This window comes from Phascolarctos cinereus, unplaced genomic scaffold (assembly GCF_003287225.1).
Source record: "Phascolarctos cinereus isolate Bilbo 61053 unplaced genomic scaffold, phaCin_HiC Scaffold_4;HRSCAF=312, whole genome shotgun sequence".
NCBI lineage: Eukaryota > Metazoa > Chordata > Mammalia > Diprotodontia > Phascolarctidae > Phascolarctos > Phascolarctos cinereus.
This window is the reverse complement of record NW_027555847.1, coordinates 147263039-147289893: the sequence shown is the minus strand read 5'-3', so window position 1 is coordinate 147289893 and position 26855 is coordinate 147263039. Positions and strand designations below refer to the sequence as shown.

At 38.5% G+C, this 26855-nt stretch overlaps 1 protein-coding gene across 1 annotated transcript in view; it reads left to right on the top strand.

Moving 5' to 3' along the window:
* LOC110214560 (guanine nucleotide-binding protein G(q) subunit alpha) overlaps nucleotides 1–26855 on the top strand; it is a 411313-nt gene that overhangs the window by 367027 nt on the left and 17431 nt on the right. The window contains exon 6 of the mRNA XM_020995540.2: nucleotides 25986–26139. Within this exon, the coding sequence (XP_020851199.1) occupies nucleotides 25986–26139 (154 nt within the window). The remainder of the gene's footprint in view (nucleotides 1–25985; nucleotides 26140–26855) is intronic.

Here is a 26855-nt window from a genome sequence, read left to right as displayed (position 1 = left end):
CCCGGAACTGCTACATATGGCCTTTAAAGAGGTACAAGATTAAAGAAGGGTAGGAAAATCCAAACAGGCAGAACAATGGACTCCAAAGTACAATGCAAGGGAGATCATAAAGGATTCTCAAGTGTGAAGTCAACAATTTAAACATCACAGCTGAATGTATTTTATTCCATCTGCATGGGTTCCACCAAATGTTACTGCTGGAGCCGCGGTTTGCAGATACAAATTTTAAAAGACCATTTTGAGCCATGAAGTTATAAAATGTCACCTTAAAACTTCATTTTCCTGAAGTAGCTTCAGTCCTTCCAGTTGCTTGTTACCTGCCCTTAACAAAATTGCAAAATGGGTTGAAGTTGGGAAGCCACTTCTCTCCTTTGTTTCAACTCTACTTTCTCTATCCCTCACAATCCAGTGCCCTCACGTTGTTCCCTGGCTGCCCCTACAAGACTTGATCTAACAAGGAAGGCCATATCCCATATTCCAGAATTTAGGGCTGTGGAAGCTGAGGCCTCGAGGCCACATGTGACCCTCTCTAGGTCCTCAAGGACAGCCCTTTGACTGAATCCAAACTTTGAGGCCGTGTGGCACTTGAGGACCTAGAGAGCCACATGTGGCCTTGAGGCCACAGGTTCCCCACCCCTGCTCCAGGTCATCCTCATACCACTTCCCCATTAAAGTTTGCCAGTCCTACTTGGCTCCTTGACCTACAAATAATAAGTGTTCGTGACTGATAATGGCTTAATACACCTTAATACATCTATTTGCTTTGTAACAAAAACTCCTGGGAAGCTCTGTGCTAGAACTGTGGTTGGTTTGTTTTAAGTTTTTATTTAGGAATAATCCCAGCTGTCACTCTTTACCCTACCTTCCCCCCACTTACACACACACACACACACACACACACGATGAAAATTTATACATCTGGCAAGATTCAAAGGGAAATGTTTTTGACAAAGTAGGACAGCCTCAAAATATAGAATATTTCACATAACACTGTAAGAATTGTGTTTCTCCTCCATTCTTCTTACTTGCCAGATGACACACCTTTAATATGACTTTCTGTAGCAGGAGCCAGCCATATGCAATTCTTTATGTCACTTGAATGTGTGCTTATAGTGATTCAATTTGTTTTGGAATTATCTCCTTCCTCAGGTCAGGAGTTCTTAACCTTTTTCGTATTATGGAGCATTTTGGCAATTTACTATATAGCCTATGGACCACTTCTAAGAAAAATATTTTTAAATGCATAAAGTAAAATATATAAGATTACAAAGGAAATAAATTATATTGAAATACAGTTATTAAAATATTTTAAGTAAGTTGACATCCCACCTCTGAATTCTTTCTATGGACCCCAGATTAGAGACTCTTGCCTTAGATTGTGAACTCCAGCAGGAACCTTCTTTTGCATAACCCAAAGTACTTAATAACATGCTGTGTACATAGCTGGATTCAATAAGTGTTTATTGCCTAACTTGCTAGCATTAATTTATAATGGCGTATCACAGGTGTTGTACCCAAAGATATAATGGTTTGTAAACTCCCACCACCAAATTTCCTCTCAGGACTGTTAGCAAATAGCAAAGAAGCATCTGTCCCTCTCTGTCTATCTGTGTCTCAGTTTCTCTCTGTCTCTGTCTCTATCTGTCTCTGTTTCTCTCTGTCTCTCTCCCTCTTCTCAGGCCACCTTCTGTTGAATGTATTAATAAGCAGTAAAATACCCAAGAGGCAATCAGCTAGGACAGAGAGGAAATTGTGAGAACCTGGCTCCTCTGTATACAAGTCTCTCAGTAATAGTTGACTGTAGAATCATTGAGAAAACAAAATAAAGGTGAATTCCATACTACTTTGAAAAGATAGGATTTAAAGAAACAGTGTATAAACCTCCCTCTTCAAATTTAGGTAGAATGAGGGCAGCTAGGTGGCTCAGTGGATAGAGCACCAGCCCTAGAGTTGAGGACCTGAATTCCAATCAGGCCTCAGACACTTAGTAGCTGTGTGATCCTAGGTAAGTCACTTAACCCTGATTGCCTCCCCTCAAAAAGTAAATAAATAAATTTAGTTAGAATGAATTGACACAAAACCCACGCTTTCACTTCTCTGCTTATAGGGCTTTGTGTTTTGAATTAAAACATTTAAAAGAAAACTTTTTACACATGTGGAACATCTGTGTATATTCATACACAGCAATGTCACTGAAAAGTAAATGGAGAGAAAATCTGGTTTCATAATATGTTTCACCTCTCCTGGGCAATGGGAACAAAATGATTTTTTTAAGGAAAAGGGGAAAGAGAATCTTAAAGTTCTAGTAACTACCCAAACAATGAAGAGAAGAAGGCTGAGGGAGAAATTAAGGAGAAAAAAAAAGTTTTGATCTGCTTATAATCCAAATGATGGGAAATATAATTTTCATTATTCAAAAAGTTAAAATTATAATCATGTTTTCATACATGGATACACACATTTATCTGTGTACTTTTTACAGAAATTGTGAATAAATACATAGTCATGCTTTTAAATTTTATGCATGTAGTTTTGGGCAGGTTACCAATGACAACAATTTTTATTCAGACCTGTGTTTTTGTCAATGTAAAGATCTCTGGAACTCCCATTGTGGGAAATCCTTTTGCAGATCAGGATTGGCAAGGCAAGGCAAGAAGGATTTAGTGGATACCTCACATACTGTGGGCCAGGTGCTGCACTAAGATTGTCAGTTCATCTGTGACATTGTCTTAGAGAGAGTTAACTGAAGTTTTGAGAAGTTTAGTGACTTGTCCAAGATCACATAAAGAGCATAAGTCAGAAGCAGGTCTTGGATTCCTGTCTTCCTGCCTTGAAGGCCAGTCTTCTGTCCACAGAGCCAGTGGGTCTCTCTTAGCCTTCTTATAACAACATTGCAGACTAATATATTTCATATCCATCTTCACCCTGTTCCCCCCAAAAACAACAACCTACACAACCATTTGAATGGGAAATTATTATGATTTATACATGTAGCCTAGGAATTCAATAAATTTCATGACTTTAGAGCAAGAAGGAATCTTAAAGTTCATCAAAACCATGCCCCTTGTTTACAAATGAGGAAACAGAGTCCCAAAAGAGGTTAATTTGATTTGCCTGAGTTAGATAATCATTAAAGGTCAAAGGTGGGATTTTTTACCCAGGTCCTCCTGACTCCAAATCCAGGGCTCTCCCTACAACATATTGTCTCTCCCTACAATAAACATACTGTCTCTCCCTAGACCTTTGGAGGAAAGAAGTCTTCCCCCTGGACTTGATGCCTTAGTCTTTTCTTGTATCAACTTTACTGGAGTTGCTATCTTGAGTTTCCAAACTCACCCTCATCTTGATATATTTCCTGACAGTATCCCTCCTAACTCTTTGCTTGTCCATATTTTACGGAATGATAACCTCTCTCAAAAGGATTCTGGGTCACACCTACTCAATCCACATCTATGGATTTTGGGGGAAAGAGGAGGATAAAGAAACGATTCTAAAAATGACATGACAATGATATCTCTAGTGATGATAATTCTGGTGTTTGAAGAGCAAATCAATCAACCAAACAACAAGAGCTTATTAAGCTCCTACTATGTGCCAGGCACTATCCTAGGTGTTATATAAATGAAAATCAACAGTTTCTGCTCTCAAGGAATTCATAGTCCGCTAGAGGAGGGGGGAGAAACATGTACTCAATAAGGATAATATAAGATTGAATGTGGAAGGGGCAAAGTATCTCTGGATCCAAGCAAAGTATCCTGGGAATATTGAAGGAAAGAGGGAAATACCCTTAGCTAGTATCAACATATAAGACTTTATGGAAGAGACCGTACCTGAAATGAGCCTAAAATGAGAAAGATTCCAACAGGAATCTGAAGAAGGATTGCGTTTCTGGCATAGGAATTGACCTGCATTAGTGGTTTCAAACTTAAATAAAAATGAGGAGCACTAAACAGTACTGAAGGATCCCTACAGACCTCATGTTGAGTTGGAAACCACAAATTAACATTATCTATATTTTATTGTATTTTTATTTATTTTGATAAATATTTCTCAATTAAATTTTAATCTGGTTCAGGCCACATTCAGAAGTGTTGTGGGTCATGTGTGGTGGACCACATGTTTAATACCGCTGACCTACACAAATGCATGGAGTCAGGAGATTACAAAACAGGTACAGTAATATAGTTCAGTCCAATTAGAAAACAGAGTGTATATAGGAATGTAATATAAAGGTAAATTAAAACCATATTGCAGTGTGCCTTAAATGCCAGACTGAGAAATTTATATTTTTTTTCCTATTAGCAATAGGGAGCCATAATGAAGTTTTTTGAGCAGAGAGTGACATTGTAAGTAATAGATACTAGGAAAATTCTTTTAACAGGCGGGACATTTAAAAAGTTTGAAAGATGTAGTTTCTGGGTAATTAGTCATTTTATTAATAAAAGGAATGGTCATTTGGCCATCTCTCTCTTGGACCAAAGACGAATCATGGCAATGGGTTCACAGTTTATATGCCCTTGGAAGAGTAGATATTCCTGAGGGTGGTGATAAACTCTGATTGGTTAACAATTAATGAGAAAGTGAATATTATAATGAGATGTGGGCTCATTCTAATGAGGGTCTTGGGGGTACTGACTTGGATCACCCAAGTCTTGCTCAAAGAGTCTTATCAATACACAATCAATACAAAATCAAAACCCAAGCTGTCTGACCAACCACAATGAACAGGAATTCACCAATTCTCTTAGCCTGGTCTGGTAAGTTTTCCCAAGATTTCTGCATAAGGAAGTAGAAAAGGGAAAAAACTTTGGTCCTAATTCATTAAGTAACTATTAAATACAAGAGAGAAATAATCATTTCTCTTACAAGTATGTGAAACATATAATGGAAAGCAGACGAGATTAGAAGTTAGGGGATCAGTTAGGAGGCCATTATAATAATCCAGGCACAGGTGAGAGGTGAGCAGAGAAAATAAACTGAAACAAAAATGACTTTTGCTCCTTGCTAACAAGTCAGATTAACAATAAGGTTGAGAATTAGAGACACTTGAATTTCTCAACTAAAATAAAGGCCAAGATTATGTGGATTATATTTATATATGCTAGTTCAGTTGATAGAGATGATAGAGTTGGCTATTTTAGAAGTATAAAAAGATCATTCCCTTTGAATACCTTGGATAAAAGAAAGTTAGAAAAATGACAATCAATGTTCCAAATTTTAAAAAAATTTAAAGTTCTAAAACAAGAGAGGCCAACAGACTGAAATAACAACTCAAAGAAGTATTAATAATCTGATTTCAAACATGTATCTGACAAAGTCATGGGAAACACATATGCAGTTTAAATGAAGAAGAAGAACCAGCATTTATATCATGTCTGACATATGTCAAGCACTATTCTTTTTTGGGGGAGGGGGGCAATTGGGGTTAAGTGACTTGCCCAGGGTCACACAGCTAGTGTCAAGTGTTTGGTCTGAGGCCGAATTTGAACTCGGGTCCTCCTGACTTCAGGGCTGGTGCTCTATCCACTGTGCCACCTAGCTGCCCCAGGCACTATTCTAAGAGCTTTAAAAATACTATCTTGTTTGATCCTTACAACAACTCTGAGAGGTAGGTCCTATAATTATACCCATTTTACAGTTGAAGAAACTGAAGCAAATAGAGGTTGGGTGACTTCCTCAAGGTCACACAACTAGTATGTGTATGAGACTAGATTTGAACTCAGGTTTTCATGACTTCAGGCCTGGCGCTCTATCTTCTATATCACCTGGCAGCACAGTGTGGGGAGAGAGACAGGATAACTAAAAAATGAGTCTACCTAACCACATTCATTTTTTTCTTTTACAATTATTATTAAGGTCTTAGAATCTCAAATTCCATTCACTAGTGAGGAAGGCCCTAATTTAATTAGAATTTGTGTTAGTATGAGAAAATGGAAAGGTCGAAGGGGTCAGATTTTGAAGAGATTTAAATGCCAAACAGAAAATTTTATATTTGATCTTGCATGGAGGGAATAGGGAACCACTGTGGGGTTAGAAGCTTAAACCAAGATTCTGACTGGACAAATCCATACAGACCACACTCCCTAAACTAGGAAAGTGAGCATCTTCCATCCAAAAAAGGGCAGAAATGAAAGATAGATGTAGTGTCATTCTGAGAACAGAGACTGGAAATATCCCTGATATTGGGTGGAGTGCCCAACTCTTGGGGTAAATCCAAGGATCTGGGTTTTCAGTGTTGAAAGGAGCCAGGTAACTAAGTGGAGTGTCTTCTTGTGGTTTAAATATGTCTAATTCACTGTTTTTCATCATAAAGCAATACAAAGTTTCATTCAAGTTATGTCTTAGTAGTCAGTTGTTATCTCTGGAGCCCTCCAATGGGACCTATTGGTTATATTTTCCCCCATGTTATGAAAAAGGAACCAAATTAAAGAGTGGAAGGATTATTACTGGCTGCCTGCCTAACCTGTAAATTCCTCTCTGCCGGCTCTTTTGAGTAGATTTCTGTCTGTTAATGGCTTAACCCAGCAGTCATCTGCTAAGCAGTGTTACTGAGGAACCTAGTCTCATAAACAAACAGCCTGGTTTTTGTGCTTCATTTGGATGGCAAGAGATGCAGATTCAGTCAAGTTCTGCCTTTGATCTAGACACATTTCCAGAGGATTCCCAAGGGTCCTACATTTGATATCCTTCTGCTGTAGGATTAGTCATTATCTAGAGCCCTAGTTGTTTTCCGTGCTCTGATGGGACTTAAAACAATATAGGTTTTCTTCTCCGAACCAGCTATTCTTCCTGACTTCCTCATTTCTCTGAATAGAAGCACCATCCTTACAAGTCCCCCAACTTTTGAGTCATCTTTCAATCTGTCCTCAATCTTCCCTCCCACATCTAATCAGTTACCGAGTCCTTTCAATCTCTGTAATAGCTAGGTCCTGATTAGTTCAAATAATGAATGCTGTGAAGTAGTTGAGCTATTTGAATTCACACTAATCAAAGTTATAATTATATGTAAAACAAGGCAATTAGTTGCAGCCCAATGGAAATATTCAATGAAAATTCAAATAATGTGGCCACTTCATGGGATTTATTATTTGCACTCATTGGAAACCCTCCCTTTTCCATTACACTTATCCACTAGGATATTTATTTACTAAGCATCATATAATGCCATCCCTCTCCCAATCACACATCTAGCTGAGACAGCTTCAAGCAATAATCACTTACAGAAAAGCCATTCTGCCTCTTCACAAAAACTGATCTAAAAGGACAAAGCAATTTTGTTCCATTTCTTTCTTTTGTGCTAAGCCCTTGGATACCTGGGTTTGGTATTTGTTTGTTTTGTTTTGTTTTGGAGGAGGTGTGGGGTGAGCTCTGAGGAAATAATGACTTCAGAATTCTGAGGGTAAACTAGATGGCTCATTGTCCTATCCTGTCTAGAGTAAGGTATGCGTGTGCTCTTGATTAGGGCAAGTATTCCTGTAGCAGAGTAGGAGTCTCCTCTTGGAGAAAAAGATGGATTCTGAATCCTGTCACTTCCACTTTCACACCTCTCACATAGTCCTCTTATCTTTACTCAAACAGCTACCACTGTAGTTGAGACCTTAATCACCTCCTACCTGGACTATCACAATAGTTCTAATTGGTCTCCCTGCCTCAAGTCTGTCCTTTCTCCACTCTAACAGTGGATAGAGCTCAGAGCTTGAAGTCAGGAAGTTTCATCTTCTTGAGTTCAGATTTGGCTCAGACTCTAAGTAGCTGTATGACCCTGGGCAAGTCACTTAACCCTGCTTGACTCAGTTTCCCCTTTTATAAAATGAGCTGGAAAAGGAAATAGCAAACCACTCCAATCTTTGCCAGGAAAAAAGTTCTCTGGGGCAGCTAGGTGGTGCAGTGGATAGAGCTCTGGCCTTGAAGTCAGAAGGACATGAGTTCAAATCCAGCTCAGACACATGATACTTGTTAGCTGTGTGACCCTGGGCAAGTCACTTAACCCTGCTTGATTCAGTCTCCTCTTTTATAAAATGAGCTGGAAAAGGAAATAGCAAACCACTCCAGTATCTTTTCCAAGAAAAAAGTTCTCTGGAAGGTCAAGCTCTTTACAACCTGGCCCCTTCCTACCTTTCCAATCTTCTTACACTTTCCCTACCTCAACATGGTCTACAGTCCGGCTGCACTGGCCTTGCTCTTCCTCATATATATTTCAGCTGCCTTTTCATACCTGTCTTCTGTATGTCGAATTTTCTTTCCTTTCACCATTGCCTCTTAGTTTTCCAGGAAATTTTGTGCTTATCTTTGAATCCCAGGCCCTTAGTACCTAGCACATAGTAAGTGCTTCATAAATGCATATGAACTGGTGGACTGAAACAGGATTCAAGAAGGCCTAAACCAAAAGTCCAGATCAAGTACCTGGTACCAGGGTTTATGCAGAGCATGAAAATCCAAGGAGTTGAAGATGAAGTGGGAAACTGGTTATAAGAATAGAGATTCAAGTCAGTAAGTCAATACTGAATCAGGAGGAAAAATACAGATAGTGAGTATTGGCAGAGAAACTGACTCTTTCTCTGCCTCAGAATTTTGTTTCCCACAAAATTTTGTCCTTTTATTGGTGGCTACATCTGCTCTTCCACCGTCCCCCATTCTTCTGACTGAGATTCACCAGAGAGATCACGAGCTCTGATATATCCTAACAAAACTTCTACTGTGTACAAGTGGGAGAAGTGATTGACTCAAAGAGATTTTAAATATAGGGAGAATCCATCAACATGATATTTAGTTTGGAAGAAATATAAACTGCATCAGCACAGGATGTTATCTGACACATAAATATTCTGTAGAATGGAAAGCAGTTATGATGAAAACGACCTTGGGGCAATGGACAGAAAATTAGATGCAAGTTTGCAATGTGATGAGGCAATTAAAAAAAAAAGGCCAGTATAATGTAGGACCATGAGACATCACGTCATACAGCAGGGAGGTGATGATCCCTTTCTCCCAAGATTCTGGTAACCCTATCATGGAAAAACCATATATACATAATTGTGGTCAGCAGGAATTCAGAGAAACACCAGAATAAAAATGATTTAGGCATTTGAAAGGTTGATGTAAGAAATGTGAAAGGGATTCAGCATACGGGGTCAGATTACACAGCAAGTGAATGGCAGAGGTCCTGATGTGAAAAGAGAGATTTGTTTATTCTGATTAAGAGGTTCAATTTGGTTGACAGAAATCAAATGAAGTACAGAAGTGGTGAGTTTATATGTGGTGTTCAGTAGACCCTGCATGACAGCTGAGCTGGGGAAAAAATGGTAAAGAGAACTGGAGCAGGAAGTAAAAGGAGGAAAGAACAAAGATAGGGCAGCAACAGGGAGAGTTCTCTATTGTTCTCTAGCCTAAAGTACTGTGTGCAGGAGACAAAATCTGTACCCCAGTGTGAATGGTAGAGGCAGATGGCCAGAACAGACTGCAACCAGGAGGCATGGGGCCAGAGGAGAAGAAATCAGCTTGGGGTGCTTGGCTCATGACTATTGCTCTTAATTCTATCTGGCTGAGTTGCTTGTTGAAGACCTAAAGCACCCTTAGCTACTGCTAAGAATGATTTAGATGCTATTCCTAATGTAATATGGGGCTAGCAGTTGAGACTAGTACTATCTACCTTGAGAAATATGTGTGGGTAAGGAGACACCATCTTAGAAATAGATGCCACTTGATTTAACCATTTACGGTAATGCCTTCTTAATTAGATTAAACACTTAGTTTTTAATTAAATTAGATTAAATATTTTAATGTGTTTTATACTTGTTCTAAATAGAAATAAAATCAGACACCAATGGGGGCTCATGAGCTGTAGATGTGGACCTTGGACATGGAGTGGCTTTCAGGTGACCCAGGATTGGGAAGGGGGCAGGACAGACTACATGAGTAAGCTCTAGGATGAGCCCCAGAGGATTCTCTTGGTACAATGGAAAGAGTGCTATACTTAAAGTGCCAGGAGATCCTGGCTCAACTCTGCCACTTGCTACCAGTATAATTTTGGGAAAATCACTTAAATCCCTCTGGGCCTGAGTTTCCTCTTCAATAAAATTAAGATGTTCTCAGTAAACACTGAGTCCCTTCCGGCTCTAGATCTATGATCCTAATAGGGACAGAATAGTATTTTAAAACAAGTGGTTCCCTATTGATTTGGTTAAATTAAAGCACCAGAAAAATACTAAACTTCCATGAGCATCTGACATATAAAGAGAATCTCAGCATATGGTTTCTTGGCATATAGGTCTCTCCTCTCTTTGGGAAGAAGGAAGGAAATAAGCATTTATTAAATGTCTGCTGTGTGCCAAGCAACTGTGCTAAATGAGGAAACTGAGGCAGGCAGAGATTAACCTACTTGCCCAGGGTTCATAGAACTAGTAAGTGTCTATGGCTGGATTTAACTCAAGTCTTCCTAACTCCAAGCCCAGCATTGTCTCCACTGTTCCACCTAGCTGCCCCTCAGCTTTCCCCTTTCTCTTTCCTACAGCCTCTCTTCCTATACATCCCCCTTTCCTAATAGCACAACCTAGCTAAAAACTGTTTCAAACTTCTTTCTCACTAAAGAAGCCTCAATTTGTGAGCCCAGAAAGATCAAGAACCTTCCCATCTCTTCACAGATCCTGACTTGGAGGTGTAAACCAAATGTGTTTCATTTTATTTCTTCAGTAAACATCCGGTCTAAGAACCGTACATGTATTCATATGCCGAAATTATAATATGTAAACCTTCTGGAGTCATCTTCATGCCAAAAGAGTATGCCAAGTTTGATTTCAAATTATTACTAGCTCCCAACTAAGAAAAGCTTTCAGAGAACATTATTCAGCCTACATCTTGCTGGGCTTGATATTGCTGTCAGTGCTATGCGCGTTGACCAATCTGAATAATGGAATAGGAATTGTTAGGAGGCAAAGTTATAATCCATTGACTCCATTAATATGTTCTCTGTGTGTGATGTGTGTGTGTGTGTGTATGTGTGTGTGTGTGTGTGTGTGTGTGTTGGAATTAAGGGGGAGGCAGAAGTGACACAGCTTTAGATCAGGCGTTTCCTTCACTGGTTCCTCTTCCTCTTTCTGCTGCCATAACACAAGCATTCCCTAACGTTCTGTTCTTGGCCATCTTTTCTCTCTTCACCTTCTCATTTCTTCAAACAGCTGCAACTCTTCCTATGTATCTCGTCCCAGTCTCTGTTCTGAGCTTCCAGTTCCCACCTGTGTATTACCTCTCAGTGCTCTAGGAAAGGAAGACTGTAAGTTGCAAGGAAGGTACTAACCTATATTAGTACAGGAAATTTCCTTACCTGGGAGTTGACTAATGAAATCACAGGTACAGTCTTATCCCTATCTTGTATTACACTGGGGTCTGAATGTAGAACAGTGCAAAAGCCCTGATTCTGGAGTCAGAGGACCTGGGTTCAAATCTCATCTGTAACAATCCCTGTGTGACCTTGGGCAAGTCACTTAATTTCCCTGGATCTCATTTTCTTCATATGTAAAATGAGAATTTTGGACTAGATGCCCTCTGAGCTCCCTTCCACCTCTAACTCTGTGGTACTATGTCTAAATCCAAACTCATTTTCCTCCAGAACTGGTCTTCTTCCTAATGTCCCTGTTTTTATAAATGGTACCATTATACTTCAAGTTATTCATTTTCTGTTTTTCACCCACACTCCCCCAGATCTAATCAGTTGCCCAATTCTGGCAATTCTCTCTATAATGTCTCTCACCTCTATCCCCTTCATTCATTCATTCATTCCCACTATTACCATCCTAGTACAGGTCTTCATTATCTCTCACCTGGACTAAAGCAATAGCTCTTTAATTCATCTTCCTGCCTCTCACTTTCTCCTACTACAATCCATTCTATGCAAGGCTGCCAAATTTATCTTTCTAGTGCATGGCTCTAATCATTTCATTCCAGTGCCTGAAAAACCTTCAATGGCTCCCCATCGCCTACTGAATCAAGTCCAAATTCCTCCGTTTGACATTTTAAACTGCACACAGTCTAACTCCAGTCTATCTTATCAAGCCTTATTTTGTACTTCCCTTCACTCCAACCTAACTAAATTATTTTCCACCCCCTGAACATCCTCTATTTTTGATTACTCCACAGAGTTGTTCAGGCTCTTTTGTCGGTAAAGTTCTTTACCTACCCAATCCCCATCTTCTGAAATCCTAAACACCCTTAAAGGCCTGGCACAAATGATACCTCTTCCATACCATCTCTGTCTCTAAGCTAATAGTGATCTCCCTCATTTCAATTCATAGCACCTTGTTTATGCTTCTCTTATGGATCTGTACTATTTTAAATTAAGAATTATAGATATTTTTATAAGTCTCTTATATTAGATTCTCAGGTCCGTGAGGGCATGAGTGTTTTGCATATAGTAGAGATTTAATAATGGACAGATGGATGGATGGATGGATGGATAGACAGGTAATCTGAAGTTGAGAGAAAGTGATATTTGTAAAAATATTCTCCAAGTGAGTGGACGATCAGATACTTTTCCAGCTTCATATATTTTTTTAATGTACCCTCTGAAACACACAACTGGAGAAATTGGGAGAAAACTGACCAGCAAGAGGGAGTGTGGTAGAATGAAAAGAATCCTGTATTGGTACTGGAGTCAGTGGACTTGTATTTGGGTGCCTGGTCTGCTACTTACTGTGTGACCTTAAAGAAAGTCATTTAACCTCAATGAAAAACAGTTTTCTCACCTGGAAAAGGAAGGGATTAGACTAGATGGCCTCAAAGTGCCTTCCAACTCATTATAATTTTGATTCTGCATTTTGCAGCTAGACCAGGAATAAGAAGCAAAGAGCAGGCCAGGACAGCATCTCAGAAAGGAACCTCCATAGGACTTTTGAAATCAACACTCTGTACTTGACAAAAAAAAAAGTTCTGCAGAATATTCTCAGATAACAGATTTATGTCAATTCTTTTTTTTTTCTTTTTATCTTCTCTCTCTCCCTGAACAACAGGAACTTGGCACAAAAATGTGATTTGCATTATTGTAGTGTTTACATCAGATAGGACACATAATGATGTGATCCTGAGGAGTATAACAAAGTCAAACAAATAGTTTTATCCTGAATAATCGGGGAGGAAGAAAAACATACAAATGACCAAGGTTGCAAATTTTTTTCCCCTAAGGCTTAAGAATTATTTGTCTCTGAGGCTGTCGCATTTATTTACCCAGTAGTCATTTGAAAATAAAATAACTTCTTAAAACACATAGGCTAAGCCCAGTATTCTTGACACTGACTTAGATTTCCAAATGATTTGAAGTCTTAGTAAGCTGTAAATGATAATACATTTTGAATGGGATTTGCCTTGGCTACAGAGCATTAAATACAAAGGCAGAATCAGCCAGCCTTGATCTTTTTAAAAATAGACTTTTTTTTTGTGAGGCAATTGGGGTTAAGTGACTTTGCCCCGAGTCACACAGCTAGTGAGTGTTATGTGTCTGAGGTTAGATTTGAACTCAGGCCCTCTTGACTCCAGGGCCAATGCGCTATCCACTTCACCACCTAACTGCCCCAAAAATAGGCCTTTTAAAGAGCTAGTTGTAGGTAAGATTTTAATTAGGTAGAGCTGGGAGACATGCAAAGCTTGCCACAACAATTTAAAAAGTGAAGAGAAATGTCTAAAATGACATCTTATTGAATCAACTCAATTGGGATTCCCTCCCCCCCCCAATAAGTAACTTAGAGTTCTTTAGCTCAATCACAGAGATAAAAATTGCCAATAAAAATGCATTTTGTGAGATGAGAAAATTCACCTCTTTGTCTTTGCTGAGGTGGGGGATTCTGGGTTTGGAACACTGCATGTACTGTCAGACTTAGTTAATATATTGCTTAGCTTTGACGATTTGTTTTTTTCTCTTTGTTTTTCTGACCTTTGTCACAAATGCTGGCTCTCTGGGTAGGAGAGGGGAAAGTGACATATTCAGAAATAAACATAATCCCTGCTTAGACTGTAAACTTCTTGAGAGCAGGGAGTGTTTCATTTTTTTTTGTATCCCCAGTCCCTAGACATACAGTAGGTGCCCAATAAATGCATGATGATTGATTGATGTTTAAAAACAAAAGCCTTTCTTTAAAAATGTAAAATGTACCTTCTGTGTGCATTATTCACTTTATGAGACATAAAGGAGTTTTAGCTGGCAGGCATCAAAATGAACTGTGTAGGCTGTAGATGTTACCATACTGTCTAACTCGGAAGATCCATGTTAAAAAACATTGTAAAATGACACTGGGAATGTTTTCTTCTCTTGAGCAATCTTGCTGTTACAAAGCACTTCCCAGACATACTCATTAATCCTCTCCACTGACTTGTTATCTGTCCTTTGCTTGTCTGAGTATAACTAATGGTTTCATCTGGCTTTTCAGCAGAGGGTTCAGTGAAGTCTCCTGCTATTAATATTGCATCATCGCCCACTGTCCGCTCCTCAGTGAGGCAGTGGAGGATGGAGCACTGAGCCAGGAGTCAAGGCATTTCAGAAAGCACTCAGACACTTACTGACTCTATGACCATGAGCAAATCATTTAACCCTTCTGGGCCTCAGCTTCTCCATCTTTAAGAAACTGAAATAATAGCCCACTCCCCACCCTTCACAAGTCACAGAACTACAGTGAGGGTGTCAGGGGAGGAAATGCAGCAAACGCTCCTTGAAAAGTCTAAAACATTGGATAAATATGAAGCATTTTATGCATCTGGATAGAGAATCAATTTATGGAATACCCAGGCTCACCATCCCATCCGCTTCATTTTCTCTTTTCTCCACTAATTGGCAAATAATTTGAGAGTCCTTATGTGATCTCCAAGACTTACTGTCTATCAATAAGTCCATGGTTAATACTGGTTAAAAGGCGCTAACTCTTAACTGGAGAATTCTGAATACCAGTCAATGAGTCAACAAGCCTGTGCCCAGTGCTATGGTAAACACTGGGGACAAAGAAAGGCTGCCGATTCTGTAGGCTTCCTATGAGAAACTGATGAATCCTAGGGTTGGGCACTTAGTGATTCATTTATTATTTTCCATGCTTGTTTTTCTATTTTTAACTCGAGTGGCCAATTTGCATTTTGAGGATATGCAGAATTTATAGAGCCATAGTTTGCCAAAGTGAAGACTTCCTGACAATCAGCTAAGGCCTTTCAAATAGAGCAAGCATGTTAGCAAAGGCATTTCAATAAGTCAACTCAGCTAAGCAAACAGGTTAATATAACAACTTACATTTATGTAGTGCTTTAAGATTTACGAAGTGCTTTCCTGCCAGCAACTTTGTGAAAATAGAAGTATTATCATTCCCTCTTTGCGGATGAGATGCAGTGTGGAGGGCCAGAAAGACTGTGGGACGTTGGGCAAGTTATTCAAACTCTCTGTGGCCCAAGCGTGTTGTTGTTTGGTTGTTTTTCAGTCATGTCTGACCCTTCAGGACCCCATTGAGTTTTCTTTGCAAAGATACTGTAGTAGTTTGCCATTTCCTTCTCCAGCTCATTTTACAAATGAGGAAACATGCCCAGGGTCACACGGCTAGTAAATGACTGAAGCCAGATTTGAACTCAGGAGGAAGAATCTTCCTGACTCCCAGCTCAGCGCTCTTTCCACTTTGCCATCTTGCTGCCCTGTGCTCCAAGCAATTTAGGGCAAAACTATACGTAATAGACCTGTCATTGATGCTTATTGGTTCAAGGAGTTTTCCTCACTGGAAGATCCCTATTCCATTCAAATCAAATGTATGGATCAGTAATTTTACAGATGAAGAAACTGAGTCTCAGAGGGATAAAATGACTTGTCCAAGGTCCCTCAGTTTATGTGTCAAAGCTAGGATTTTAACCCATATCCTCCAAGCCAGTACCTTCTCACTCTACTCCTCTGCTTTGCCTATTCTGTATAAGACATTGTTAAGAAATTGAGGGCTCCTGGCCAATGTGGCATTCTTTACATTGAAAAAAAGATAGTGTATTCTGAAGGATATATTTATTGCATTTGCACAAATGTACTTGCATTTATTTGAGAAATGACTAACTCTACAGAGGTGCAGACTTTGTAACAAAGACATGGATGGCATCAGGAGGCGTTGAGTATGGTGGTGAAGACATTGGACCTGAAGTCAAGAGAACTTGGGTTTAAATCCCACCAAAGACACTTGTGTGAACTTGGGCAAGTCACTGATCCAATCTGAGCCTTAGTTTCCCCATCTGTAAAATGAGAGGATTAGACTTCTAGGTCTCCAGGGTCTTTTCTATCTCTAAATCTATGATCCCATGAAAGATGCCTTTTCATATCTCCTCCAACTTAAAGCTACTTTTGAAGAATAAAAAATACCCCTTTGGGAAGAAGAGATGAGGAATAATGTCAGTCCCCAAATATCATACTGTCTGTGACTGTGTACTTTATAAGTATGAGGTTTTGGATCACCCTTGAATTTTTGGATAAATTTCTTAAGCAAAAGCTAAATCCTGGAGGGAGAATTGGTTTCCCTTCAGAGTTTTCACTTGTGGTCACTGGTTCACCAGCTTTTTTTTTTTAATATAGAATTGCTTTGTAGATAGAGAATTAAAGCCAAAGTGAGGGCAGTGTCCTTTCAGTTCAATAATTGCAGTAGGATATGTAACATCTCATTTTTGCTAAGCAGTTGATTATCATGCCTATCTACAAGTCATGAGGGTTCTAGTTCACCATCCATTGCTTTCTCTTCCTGGTTTTACCTTATGTACTGGATCTCTTGAAGAAGACTCTTAGCTGGGGTGACACTGAAACAGTATTAGGACCCCACAGAGTAGCATTCAGAAGAGCAAGGAATCAAATGGCCATGTGGGGAATTGACTTATTTTTACGGGCCTTTAACTACCTGCACATGCAACATGATGAGCTCGTAAAGGAAAAGCTCTTTGAACTCTGGGATCTTTGTATTGGTATTTTTTTAATTGATTGGATCCTCCTACTTATGGCCACCATTTACGGCACCATCAACTTATATTGAGGAAGAAGTGGTAGTCCCTGGAGTAGGAGTACCAGAAGCTAGCTGTGCTTCATAGGCCATAACTGTGCTGGGCCTTTGCCCATGGTTGTGCACAGAAACTGTGTTTCTGGTTGTCAGTAAAGCAATTGCATATCCCTCATCTGCATTTCATTTTCTTCATCTGCAACCAATTAACCAGTACGTGTTTACTAGGTACCTTGTGAGCATTTCACAATTCTGGGCACTGTGGAGGACAAAAACACATAAGACAACTCTGACCTCTCTGGCAATATTTGGGGAGAAGCAACATATGAGCTCATTAATAGTGTAAGATGATATCATTTCAACCAAATGAATAGCACAGGCCCTAAGCGCTAAAAGAGTTCAGAGAAGGAGATAAGTCCCCATCAGCAGGTATGGTTATTCACCTAATAGTTACTTAATAAATGATGATTAATTCATTGATAGATTGATCAAAGAGGTTTTTGCACAGAAGGTAGAATGTAAGCCTCTTACTTGCTCATTGTTTGGGTTTTGATGGCTAACAAATGATTGTTAGTTTAAAAGAATTAAAATAAAATAATTAAGAAAAAAATAAAAGACATGTTAGCTTATTGTCTTTTACATACTTGATAAAAAGCTTTATTGGTACAATGTTATGTAATTTTTTTTTGCTTTGTATTTTAAGTAAATGCTTTTGTAGTTTGGTGTTTTTTTTTAATGGTAGGAGGACAGAGAGAAAACAAATGCTTGTTAGTTTAAAATAGCCATATTTTGCCATTTAAATAGCAAGTGTTTCTGTTACGGACAGACACTCTTATGTCTTCCCCTCCAAGACTGATATTTTTTGTGAAGGCAAACTAGGCCATCTTTTGCCTTAATTCTTACCTAGCCTTTAATTATTAAATGGGTATTGCCTCAGACAAACTGAGATTTGGGGAAAACCTTAGCTTAAAAAGGCCAAGGTCTCCCACTGCATCCCGGGCCATCACCAGTCATCTCAACCTATGACTTACCCCTGGACTCAGATGACTCTGGAGGACAGAGTGAGGCTGATGGCTTTGCTCAGCTCTGCCTCACTTAAGTTCCCTGAGGACAAGAACTACTTCACATTTTGTTAGTGTAGCCCTGCCACTTTAATATGGTTGTGGAATTGAATTATTGAGTTGGGCCTTAAAGAATGGGATTCCAAGAGGTGGAAAGGAAGGCATGAGCAACTTAGAGGGAGGAATATATTAAGTGGGGACAGGATCATAGAAACATACATTTAGAACTGAAAGGGACTTCAGAAGTCATCTAATCCAACCTTTGCATTTTGCAGATAAGGCAGTTGGGACCAAGAGATGTCAAGAGAGTGACTAGACCAGTCTGATTGGAACAAAGGGTTTGTGTGAAGAAGTAGTTGGAGATTAGTCTATGAAGGTAGATTGGGGAGGGCAGGGGAGGAGCATTATGAAGGACTTTGAATGCCAAGCAAAGTAATTCGGACTATTCCCTCAGCAATGGAGAATCTATAAGGGTTTTGAACAGGCATGACACCACAAATGTATTTTAGAAAGATGCATTTGTTTGGGGTGTTTTAAAAGACACGTTAGTGTGCTTATTCTTCCCATGAATGTCATGTGCCAGGTTTATTGGTACAATGTTATGTATTTTTTTTTGCTTTGTATTTTGAGTAAATGCTTTTGTAGTTGTTTTTTTTAATGGTAGGAGGAGGGACAGAAAACAAATGCTTGTTAGTTTAAAAGAATTAAAATAAAATAATTAAGAAAAAAATAAAAGACATGTTAGCTTATTGTCTTTTACATCCTTGACAAAAAGTAAGCTTTATCTTGATCCTGGATTGTAGGATATTGGATTTAGAGCTGGAAAAGCCAAAAAATCCAATCTTCTCATTTTACAAATAAGAGGATAAGTGACTTGGCTCTGGGATCATTTAACTACTGTCAGACTAATATTGATAAACTTAACCCTTCCCAGCAGTACGAGGATCTAAGACGTCTCCAGAGGCCTCGTGATGGAAAATGCTATCCACATCCAAAGAAAGAACTATGGAAGTTGAATTGATATTTTTTTTCTCTTCTGTTGAGTTTTGTTTCCTCTTTCTGATGGTTCCTCCTATTGGTCTTAATTTTTACTTACAATATCACTAATGTGAAAATATGTTTAATAGGAAGGTAAATGTATAGCCTATATCAGATTGTGCGCAGTCTTTGGGAGGTGGTAGGGAGGAAGGGGGAGAAAAATTTTAAACTCAAAAGCATATGGAAGTAATTATTGATAAAATAAATTAATAAAAAATTTTTAAAGAAGAACTGTTGTCAAAGGCAGGATTCAAACACAGATCTTCCTAACTCTAAATCCAGTTCCCTATCACATCACTTTTCCTTTACTCGAAGCTTCATCTATAAAGATGAGACTAGGCATGGAGTGTGGAAATTATCAAAGATGCAAGTGTAGGTTTCTGAGGGAGAGCTGATAAGGAGTGAACAAGAGAAAACATATATAACTTCTGCCTTTTTCGTGTGATTTAAAGAATCTTCCATAGCTCTGTGTACCTTTAAATCCCTTACTCAATAAATCCTTGTCCTTTTAACTAATGACAGTGTACACAGTGATAGAGGTAGGCTTCTTTCTACTAAGCCTCAATCAGAGCTGTTAAGACATGGGATTTTCATTCTAGTCTATCTTTCATGGTAGAGACAATTTCAAAGCTCTTTCATAATTCTGACAAGCTCTTCTGATTCTCCTTTTTTTTTGTCTGGTTGTTGTTCTTTGAGTTGCATGAGACTTTGGAAACTTTCTCCTTGGTAAATTAAGGTATATAACTAAGACAAGGCAAGTAGTACCTGCCCCCATGACTGGAACATATTGTTCTCAGGTGGGGTTGCATTTTTCTGGGTAAAATAGAGCATGGTCTACCCCCTAAAAGTTCCACAGCCTGAGACATTGTGAAAATTAGCTCACTCTGCTCTAACCCAGAGTTGTCAAGTCCTCAGGCCATGGGCCACGTGAGACCTTCAACACTCCCAAGTGTCTTCCAAACCAGATTAAAATATAATTGTGAAATATTTAGCAAAATAACTAAAAATACAATAAAGTATAGATAATATTATTTTAAAACAAAGTCAATTTGTGGCTCACAAGGATACTTATGTACAGTTTGGTGACCCTCAGTTCTACTTGAGTTTGATACCACTGCCCTAAATAGTAGTCCTATATAGAGACGTAATGATGGTGATGCAAATGACGCTTTGTCCTTAAGGAACCTAAATTTAAAGGAAGCTAATAACACTTGTAATTTTTCAGCAGATTGAAACAGCTGACCCTGGCGCTATTTAAGGAGAATAATCTGTTGATACAGGAAGTTATCGAGGTATAGCTTGTCAAAGTAGATAGAGAGCTTACCTTGATGTCAGAAAGGCCTGGGTTCAACACAGCCTCTAACACATGCTGGCCTTGATCCTAAAGCCCTTAACTTCTCAGTGCCTCAGGCAACTCTCTCTAAGGCTATAAAGGTGCTTTAGATGTTGACTTGGATTGGTAGGGGAAATTCCTTCATCAAGAATTCCTTATTCTGATGTTAGAAATCACTAGTCTGGTCCAAAAGGAAGCTACCAGTTAATATGCTACCCTCCTCCCACCCCCTTTAAATGAACTCCCTGCACTGCTCTCTCCCATGTTGGTGACCTCCTCAGAAGTGACTTTGTGGTATCCTGCAGTCTACCTGTAGGGAGGATATCATAAGGTATTGCTATCCGTAGCATCATGTGTCCCAAGGTTTGAAGTTTTATCCCTAGTTCTCTCTTCACCACCAACCTCCACATACTTTTGTCTTCAGAAATTGATGTAGGGAGCCAAGATGGTGGAGTAGAAAAAATGCTCAGCTGAGCTCTCCGAACATCCCTCCTTCAACCTCCAAACAACTTTAAAATAATACCTCAAATTGAATTTTGAAGTTGCAGCGCCAACCAAAGGTCAGTGGGAGACACTTGTCCAGCCCAAGACAACTTAGGAGGTTGGAAAGAGAGATCTGTGACATAGATCCCATGAGCCCAGAGCCCATGTGGATGAAACACCAGTGGTAGGACTAGATGGTGAAAACAGAAACAGCAGCAGTAGCTTCACGAACTCTCATATCAGAGGGCTATATCACAAAGACATCATACAAATGGGAAAAGGACCCACATGTACAAACATATTCATAGCAGCTCTTTCTGTGGTGGCAAAGAATTGGCAATTGAGAGGATGCCCATCAATTGGGGAATGGCTGAGCAAGTTGTGGTATATGAATGTAATGGAATACTCTTGTGCTATAAGAAATAATGAACAGGCTGACTTCAGAAAAACCTGGAAAGACTTGTATGGTCTGATGCTGAGTGAAGTGAGCAAAACCAGGAGAATGTTGTACACAATAACAGCCATGTTGTGCAATGACTAATATTGATAAACTTAACCCTTCCCAGCAAACAAGGATCTAAGATATCTCCAGAGGCCTTGTGATGGAAAGTGCTATCCATATCCAAAGAAAGAACAATGGAAGTTGAATTGCTATTTTTTTTCTCTTCTGTTGAGTTTTGTTTCCTCTTTCTGATGGTTCCTCCTATTGGTTTTAATTTTTACTTACAACATCACTAATGTGAAAATATGGTTAATAGGAATGTAAATGTATAGCCTATATCAGATTGTGTGCTGTCTTGGGGAGGGTGGTGAGGAGGAAGGGGGAGAAAAATTTTAAACTCAAAAGCATATGGAAGTGACTATTGATAAATCAAAATACATTAATAAAAATTTTTTAAAAAGAAAAAAAAGAACTCTCATATCAGAGATGATAAAAGGACCTGGCAAGTGGTGAAAAAAGAGATTACAAGGGACCTCTGTGCTAGTACTGAATGCAGTAATCCATTGCCTATGCTCACATTCAAGGTCAGAGAGGAGCACTTTTGATGAAGAGGGAGTGGGAGCCCTTCAGGGCATCATTGCTTTTGGTCACAAGGAATTAGGGACCCTGAGGAATAGTATCCATTGAAATCCCAAGGGATTGGGCCTCCTGGGTAAAGACCAGACTGCAGACCAGGAGAGCAGGTGACCACACCTCTCCCCAGATAATACCACCTTGGAAACACCAAAAGCTTCCAAACCCCAGAACTAGCTCCGAAAATAGTAGTGTGAAAAAGCCTGAAGCTTGAGAACATGCCCCTCCTATACACACACACAACAGGAACAGAGCCCAACTTTAACATGAATTTCAAAATCAAGAAATAGAGTGGGAAAATGAACAAACAACCCCCCCCAAAAAAAAGGACCTGATCATATACAGCTACTGTGGTGACAGGAAAAATCAAGACACAAAGTCAGAAGACAACAAAGTCAAAAGAATTACAAGCAAAGTCTCAAAGAAAACTGAATGGACACAAGCCCAATAAGAATTACTGGAAGAGCTTTAAAAAAAAACTATTTTCAAAATCAAATAAAAGTTGTAGAGGAAAAATTAGGTAAGGAAATGAGAGCAAAGGAAGAAAATTATCAAAAGACAATTAGCGGCTTGGTAATAAAAGAGACACAAAAAATACTGAAGAAAATAACACTTTAAAAAACAGAATTAGACAAATGGAAAAAGAGTTACAAAAGATCACTGAAGAAACTAATTTCTTAAAAAATCAGAATTAAGCAAGTGGAAGCTGACTCCGTGTGACATCAAGAATCAAAGTCAAAAGAATGAAAATAGAAGAAAATGTGAAATATCTCTTCAGAAAAAACTAACCTGGAAAACAGATCAAGAAAGGAGAATTTAAGAATTATTGGACTACCTGAAAGTCATGATTAAAGAAAGACCCTAGACATCCTATTTCAAACGTTAATGTTAAAGTACCTATTGTGGTGTCTACTCCAGAAACATTTTGTGGTATTGACCATAGGCTCCAGAATTGCTGGTTATGGTTCTAGTCCTTTTCCTACATCAGAGGGAACATACATATTGGGGAGGTGGGGCAAACAAATACAGTCTTTTCAGTGGGCAGTGAAAAAGAACAAAATTAGATTTTTAAAATTTATTTTGATAGAATTTTCTACTATTAGAAATCACCAATTTCAGCTACAAATGTGGATTTGGATCTAGACTCCTCCATCATATGGTTGTATTCTTTTTAAGAAGCACATGTAATTCTGCCTTCTTTACGTATTTTTAAAAAATCTTCCATAGGTCAGTGCATCTTTAAATCTATCATTAAGACATCTGCTCTACTCTGGCTAAAGCCTAAAGTTATAAGACATTTTGATTCTCAAGCTAAGCGCCCACTTCTCAGTGACTGAACTCTGAGGTTATAAACTTTTGTGATTTGTGGTACTCTCTTAACCAGGTGTATTGCTGTGGGCATGCGCAGACAAAGGTGTGGTTTTTTTAGACTAGCTTTTGCTGTTCGAGGTATATAGGCATCTAACAATGATGAGCAACATTGTAATTTATATCAGTCTAAAGAGGTTTATTCAAAGAAATGTGATTCTCTATAACAATGAAATACTATTTTTATGTATCAAGCGTACTTTTAGTGGACCATTTTGCATGTCCCATAGGTATTTAGTTGTTTAAAAAACTATAGGCAAAAAGACAGTGAGGGAAACATTTTGTGAACGATCTACTTGAAGCATGAAGGCTGACAGCCAAGTGTGCTGTTTTGACTTCATCTTGCTTGGCACAGTTTACAGAACAAAAATGAAAACATGTTAAGCACCTAATAATCATGTTTGCTGAGCCTGGTTTCCTGGAGGTTTCTTGGAACAAGTATCAGAAGGTTATGCAAATGGATCTATTTTGCCTCCATAGCATTGTTGTGAATATTAGGGAAAGATAAATCTACATTAGCAAGGCAGACAAGTTGACAGTGGTACAAGCCTAGCAAGACTACCAGATTTACTGATCTCACATGGATCATTCATTCTGTATTTCATTCATTTATTCATTCAATTAAGTTTATAGGAAATTTGGGGGGGGGGAAATTCTTTAATGAAACACAAACATACTCTTGATCCAGAAACTGATCAGAAGCCTCACCTAAAAAGATCATAGGGTCATAGCTCTAGAGACAAGACTTACTGTGTGCCAGGCACTATGCTAAGTGCTGGGGATACAGAGAAAGGACAATCCTTGCCCTCAAAGAGCTCACAAATGAATGGGGAAGATGACATGAAAATAACTATGCACAAATAAGCTTATATGCAGGATAAAATGGAAATAATCAACATAGGAAAAGCACTAGAATTAAGAGGGATCAGGAAAGACTTCCTACAAAAGGATTTGAAGGAACCTCAGAGACTGACTAACCTCTCATTTTACAGTTGAAGAAACTGAGGTGTAGGAAAATCAAAGGATTTGCCCAAGGTTGTACAGTTAATAAGAATCAGAAGAAGTATCTGAACTCACATCCTTTCATTCCATGGCCAATAATCTGCACAGTGCCATTACTACGTGTGGGATTTAGGAATGATTATACCAGGAAATATTTGACTCTGGTAGAGAATTGGCCAGGCTGTATGGGGAAGAAGAAAAGCAGCTCTTATATGAAAAGTACAAATTTTAAGAATGAAAATTATTTGACCTGTGCTTAGTATTAATTAACAAGCAGATCAATCATTTTGAAGTCCAAGGTATATAATTTGAAAGATTTCCATTCAAGTGCATTTCTGACAAGAGCTGACTTTGGAGATCCAAAATTTTAGGGACAAGTAATTAATGTTTGCATCTCTTTCAACAATTCTATGTGAAAACCAAGGAAAGTGCCCTGAAAAATTAGGATAAATATAAGGATCCTAGATTTTTAACTAGAAGGAAACTCTGATCTCATCTAGACCAAGACTTTTCTTTTACAGAAGAGTTGAAACTAAGGACAGAGAAGTAAAAAGGACTTGACCAACATTGCACAGTTAATGGCAGAGCTGGGATTTCTACCTATGTCTTCTGACTCCCTAATTTTCATGCTCTTTCCATTGTATCACCTATATCATAGTAAAATAAAAATAGATAAAAATACATCATATATACATAAGATATATATGTGTGTGTGTGTGTGTGTGTGTATGAATGTATATCAGACATATATTTAAATGAGCAGCTGTGTGACCTAGAACCAGGAAGACTTATCTTCCTGAGTTCAAATCTTGCCTCAGATACTTACTAGCTGTGTGATCCTGGGCAAGTCACTTAACCCTGTTTGCCTCAATTACATCATCTGTAAAATGAGCTGGAGAAAGAAATGGCAAACCACTCCATTATCTTGGGGGGTTGAACAAATGGGGTCACAAGGAATCTGACACAACTGAAAACAACTAAACAACAACAATATCAATTTAAATGTAAATATATAAATAGATATAAATATCTGTAATGAAAGAAATCTATATGAAATAAGAAACATATACACAAATATGTGTATATATAATATTTGCATTCCCCTGTATATGCATATAAAGAAAAATATGCATTAATAAATACTTATAACTATCAATCTGAATGCACTTTGGGACAAAAATATTAAACCAGCTGGTGTTTTAGCAATGCATAAACAATTAAGCTTAACTTCAAAACACAAGATTCCAGGAAACTCAAAATGAAGCCTGGCTTCTAGTTCTTAAATCAGTTCTTATGCTTTGATTTAGTATGGATAATTTTTCATGGTGTTATATGACTGTGAACTAGCCACATATGTATTTCTGGGCTTTGATTACTTTTTGGTACAACCATAAAGTTGTTGGCGTTTTTTTAGCATGTCTTTCTATTGTTATTATTATTTCCTCCTGCATCATTAGCTTGTGAGTTTGCATAAAGGAAACAGCCAAGACATCGAATGAATCACTTGCAAACAAATTCTGTTGGAAGCTATAAAAACCCTATGCTGCATAAATTAGATTCAGGAGATAGAATGGCTGGCCTTGCAGAATGAATAAAACCAGCAGATTTGGTAACCACATCATTCACTTTTTGTTTCTCTGATTTTATTCCAGAACCGAATGGAGGAAAGCAAAGCACTATTTAGGACAATTATCACATATCCCTGGTTCCAGAACTCTTCAGTTATTCTGTTCCTAAACAAGAAAGATCTTCTAGAGGAGAAAATTATGTATTCTCATCTAGTTGACTATTTCCCAGAATATGATGGTAAGTCTATCTCTATCTCTCTCTCTCCATTTTGGAAAGAGGTAGAACTCTAGCTGGTAACATTTTTTTTTCCCCAGAGCGATAGCTGATGCAAGAGCTGATTTTTCCCGGTTATTACATTACAATGCAGCCAATGCTGTCATTGCCTTTGGAAACCTGCACATCATGATGGATAGATTACCCATTAATGTTTTCCCTTTTGGCTACTCTTAATGATGTTAGAAAATTACTCTCTATAATGAAACGGAAGTTCTAGAAAAATGAACATTGTTAAGTAATACCATCTTCTAAAGGAGTAAGAAAGAAGAAAAATAAATCTAATGGGGAAACCTAATTTTTATGAGTCTCTTTAGTGGCTTTCATCAGTGTCATATTATCATAAACACACCCTCATCTCCAGCTCACCAGATGCTTCAAGGCCCATTCATTCATTAATTCATTCTGTCATGTAACAAGAATTTATTAAGCATATAGTATGTATACAAAGGGGTAGGTAGGTGGCACGGTGGATAGAGTGCCAGGCTTGAAGTCAGGAAGAACTGAGTTCAAATTTGGCCTCAGATACTTACTAGCTGTGTGACCCCAGGCAAGTCATTTAACCCCGTTTGCTTCAGTTTCCTCATCTGTAAAATGAATTGTAGAAGGGAATTGGCAAACCACTCCAGTATCTCTGCCAGGAAAACTCCATATGGGGTTTTAAAGAGTTGGACACCAGT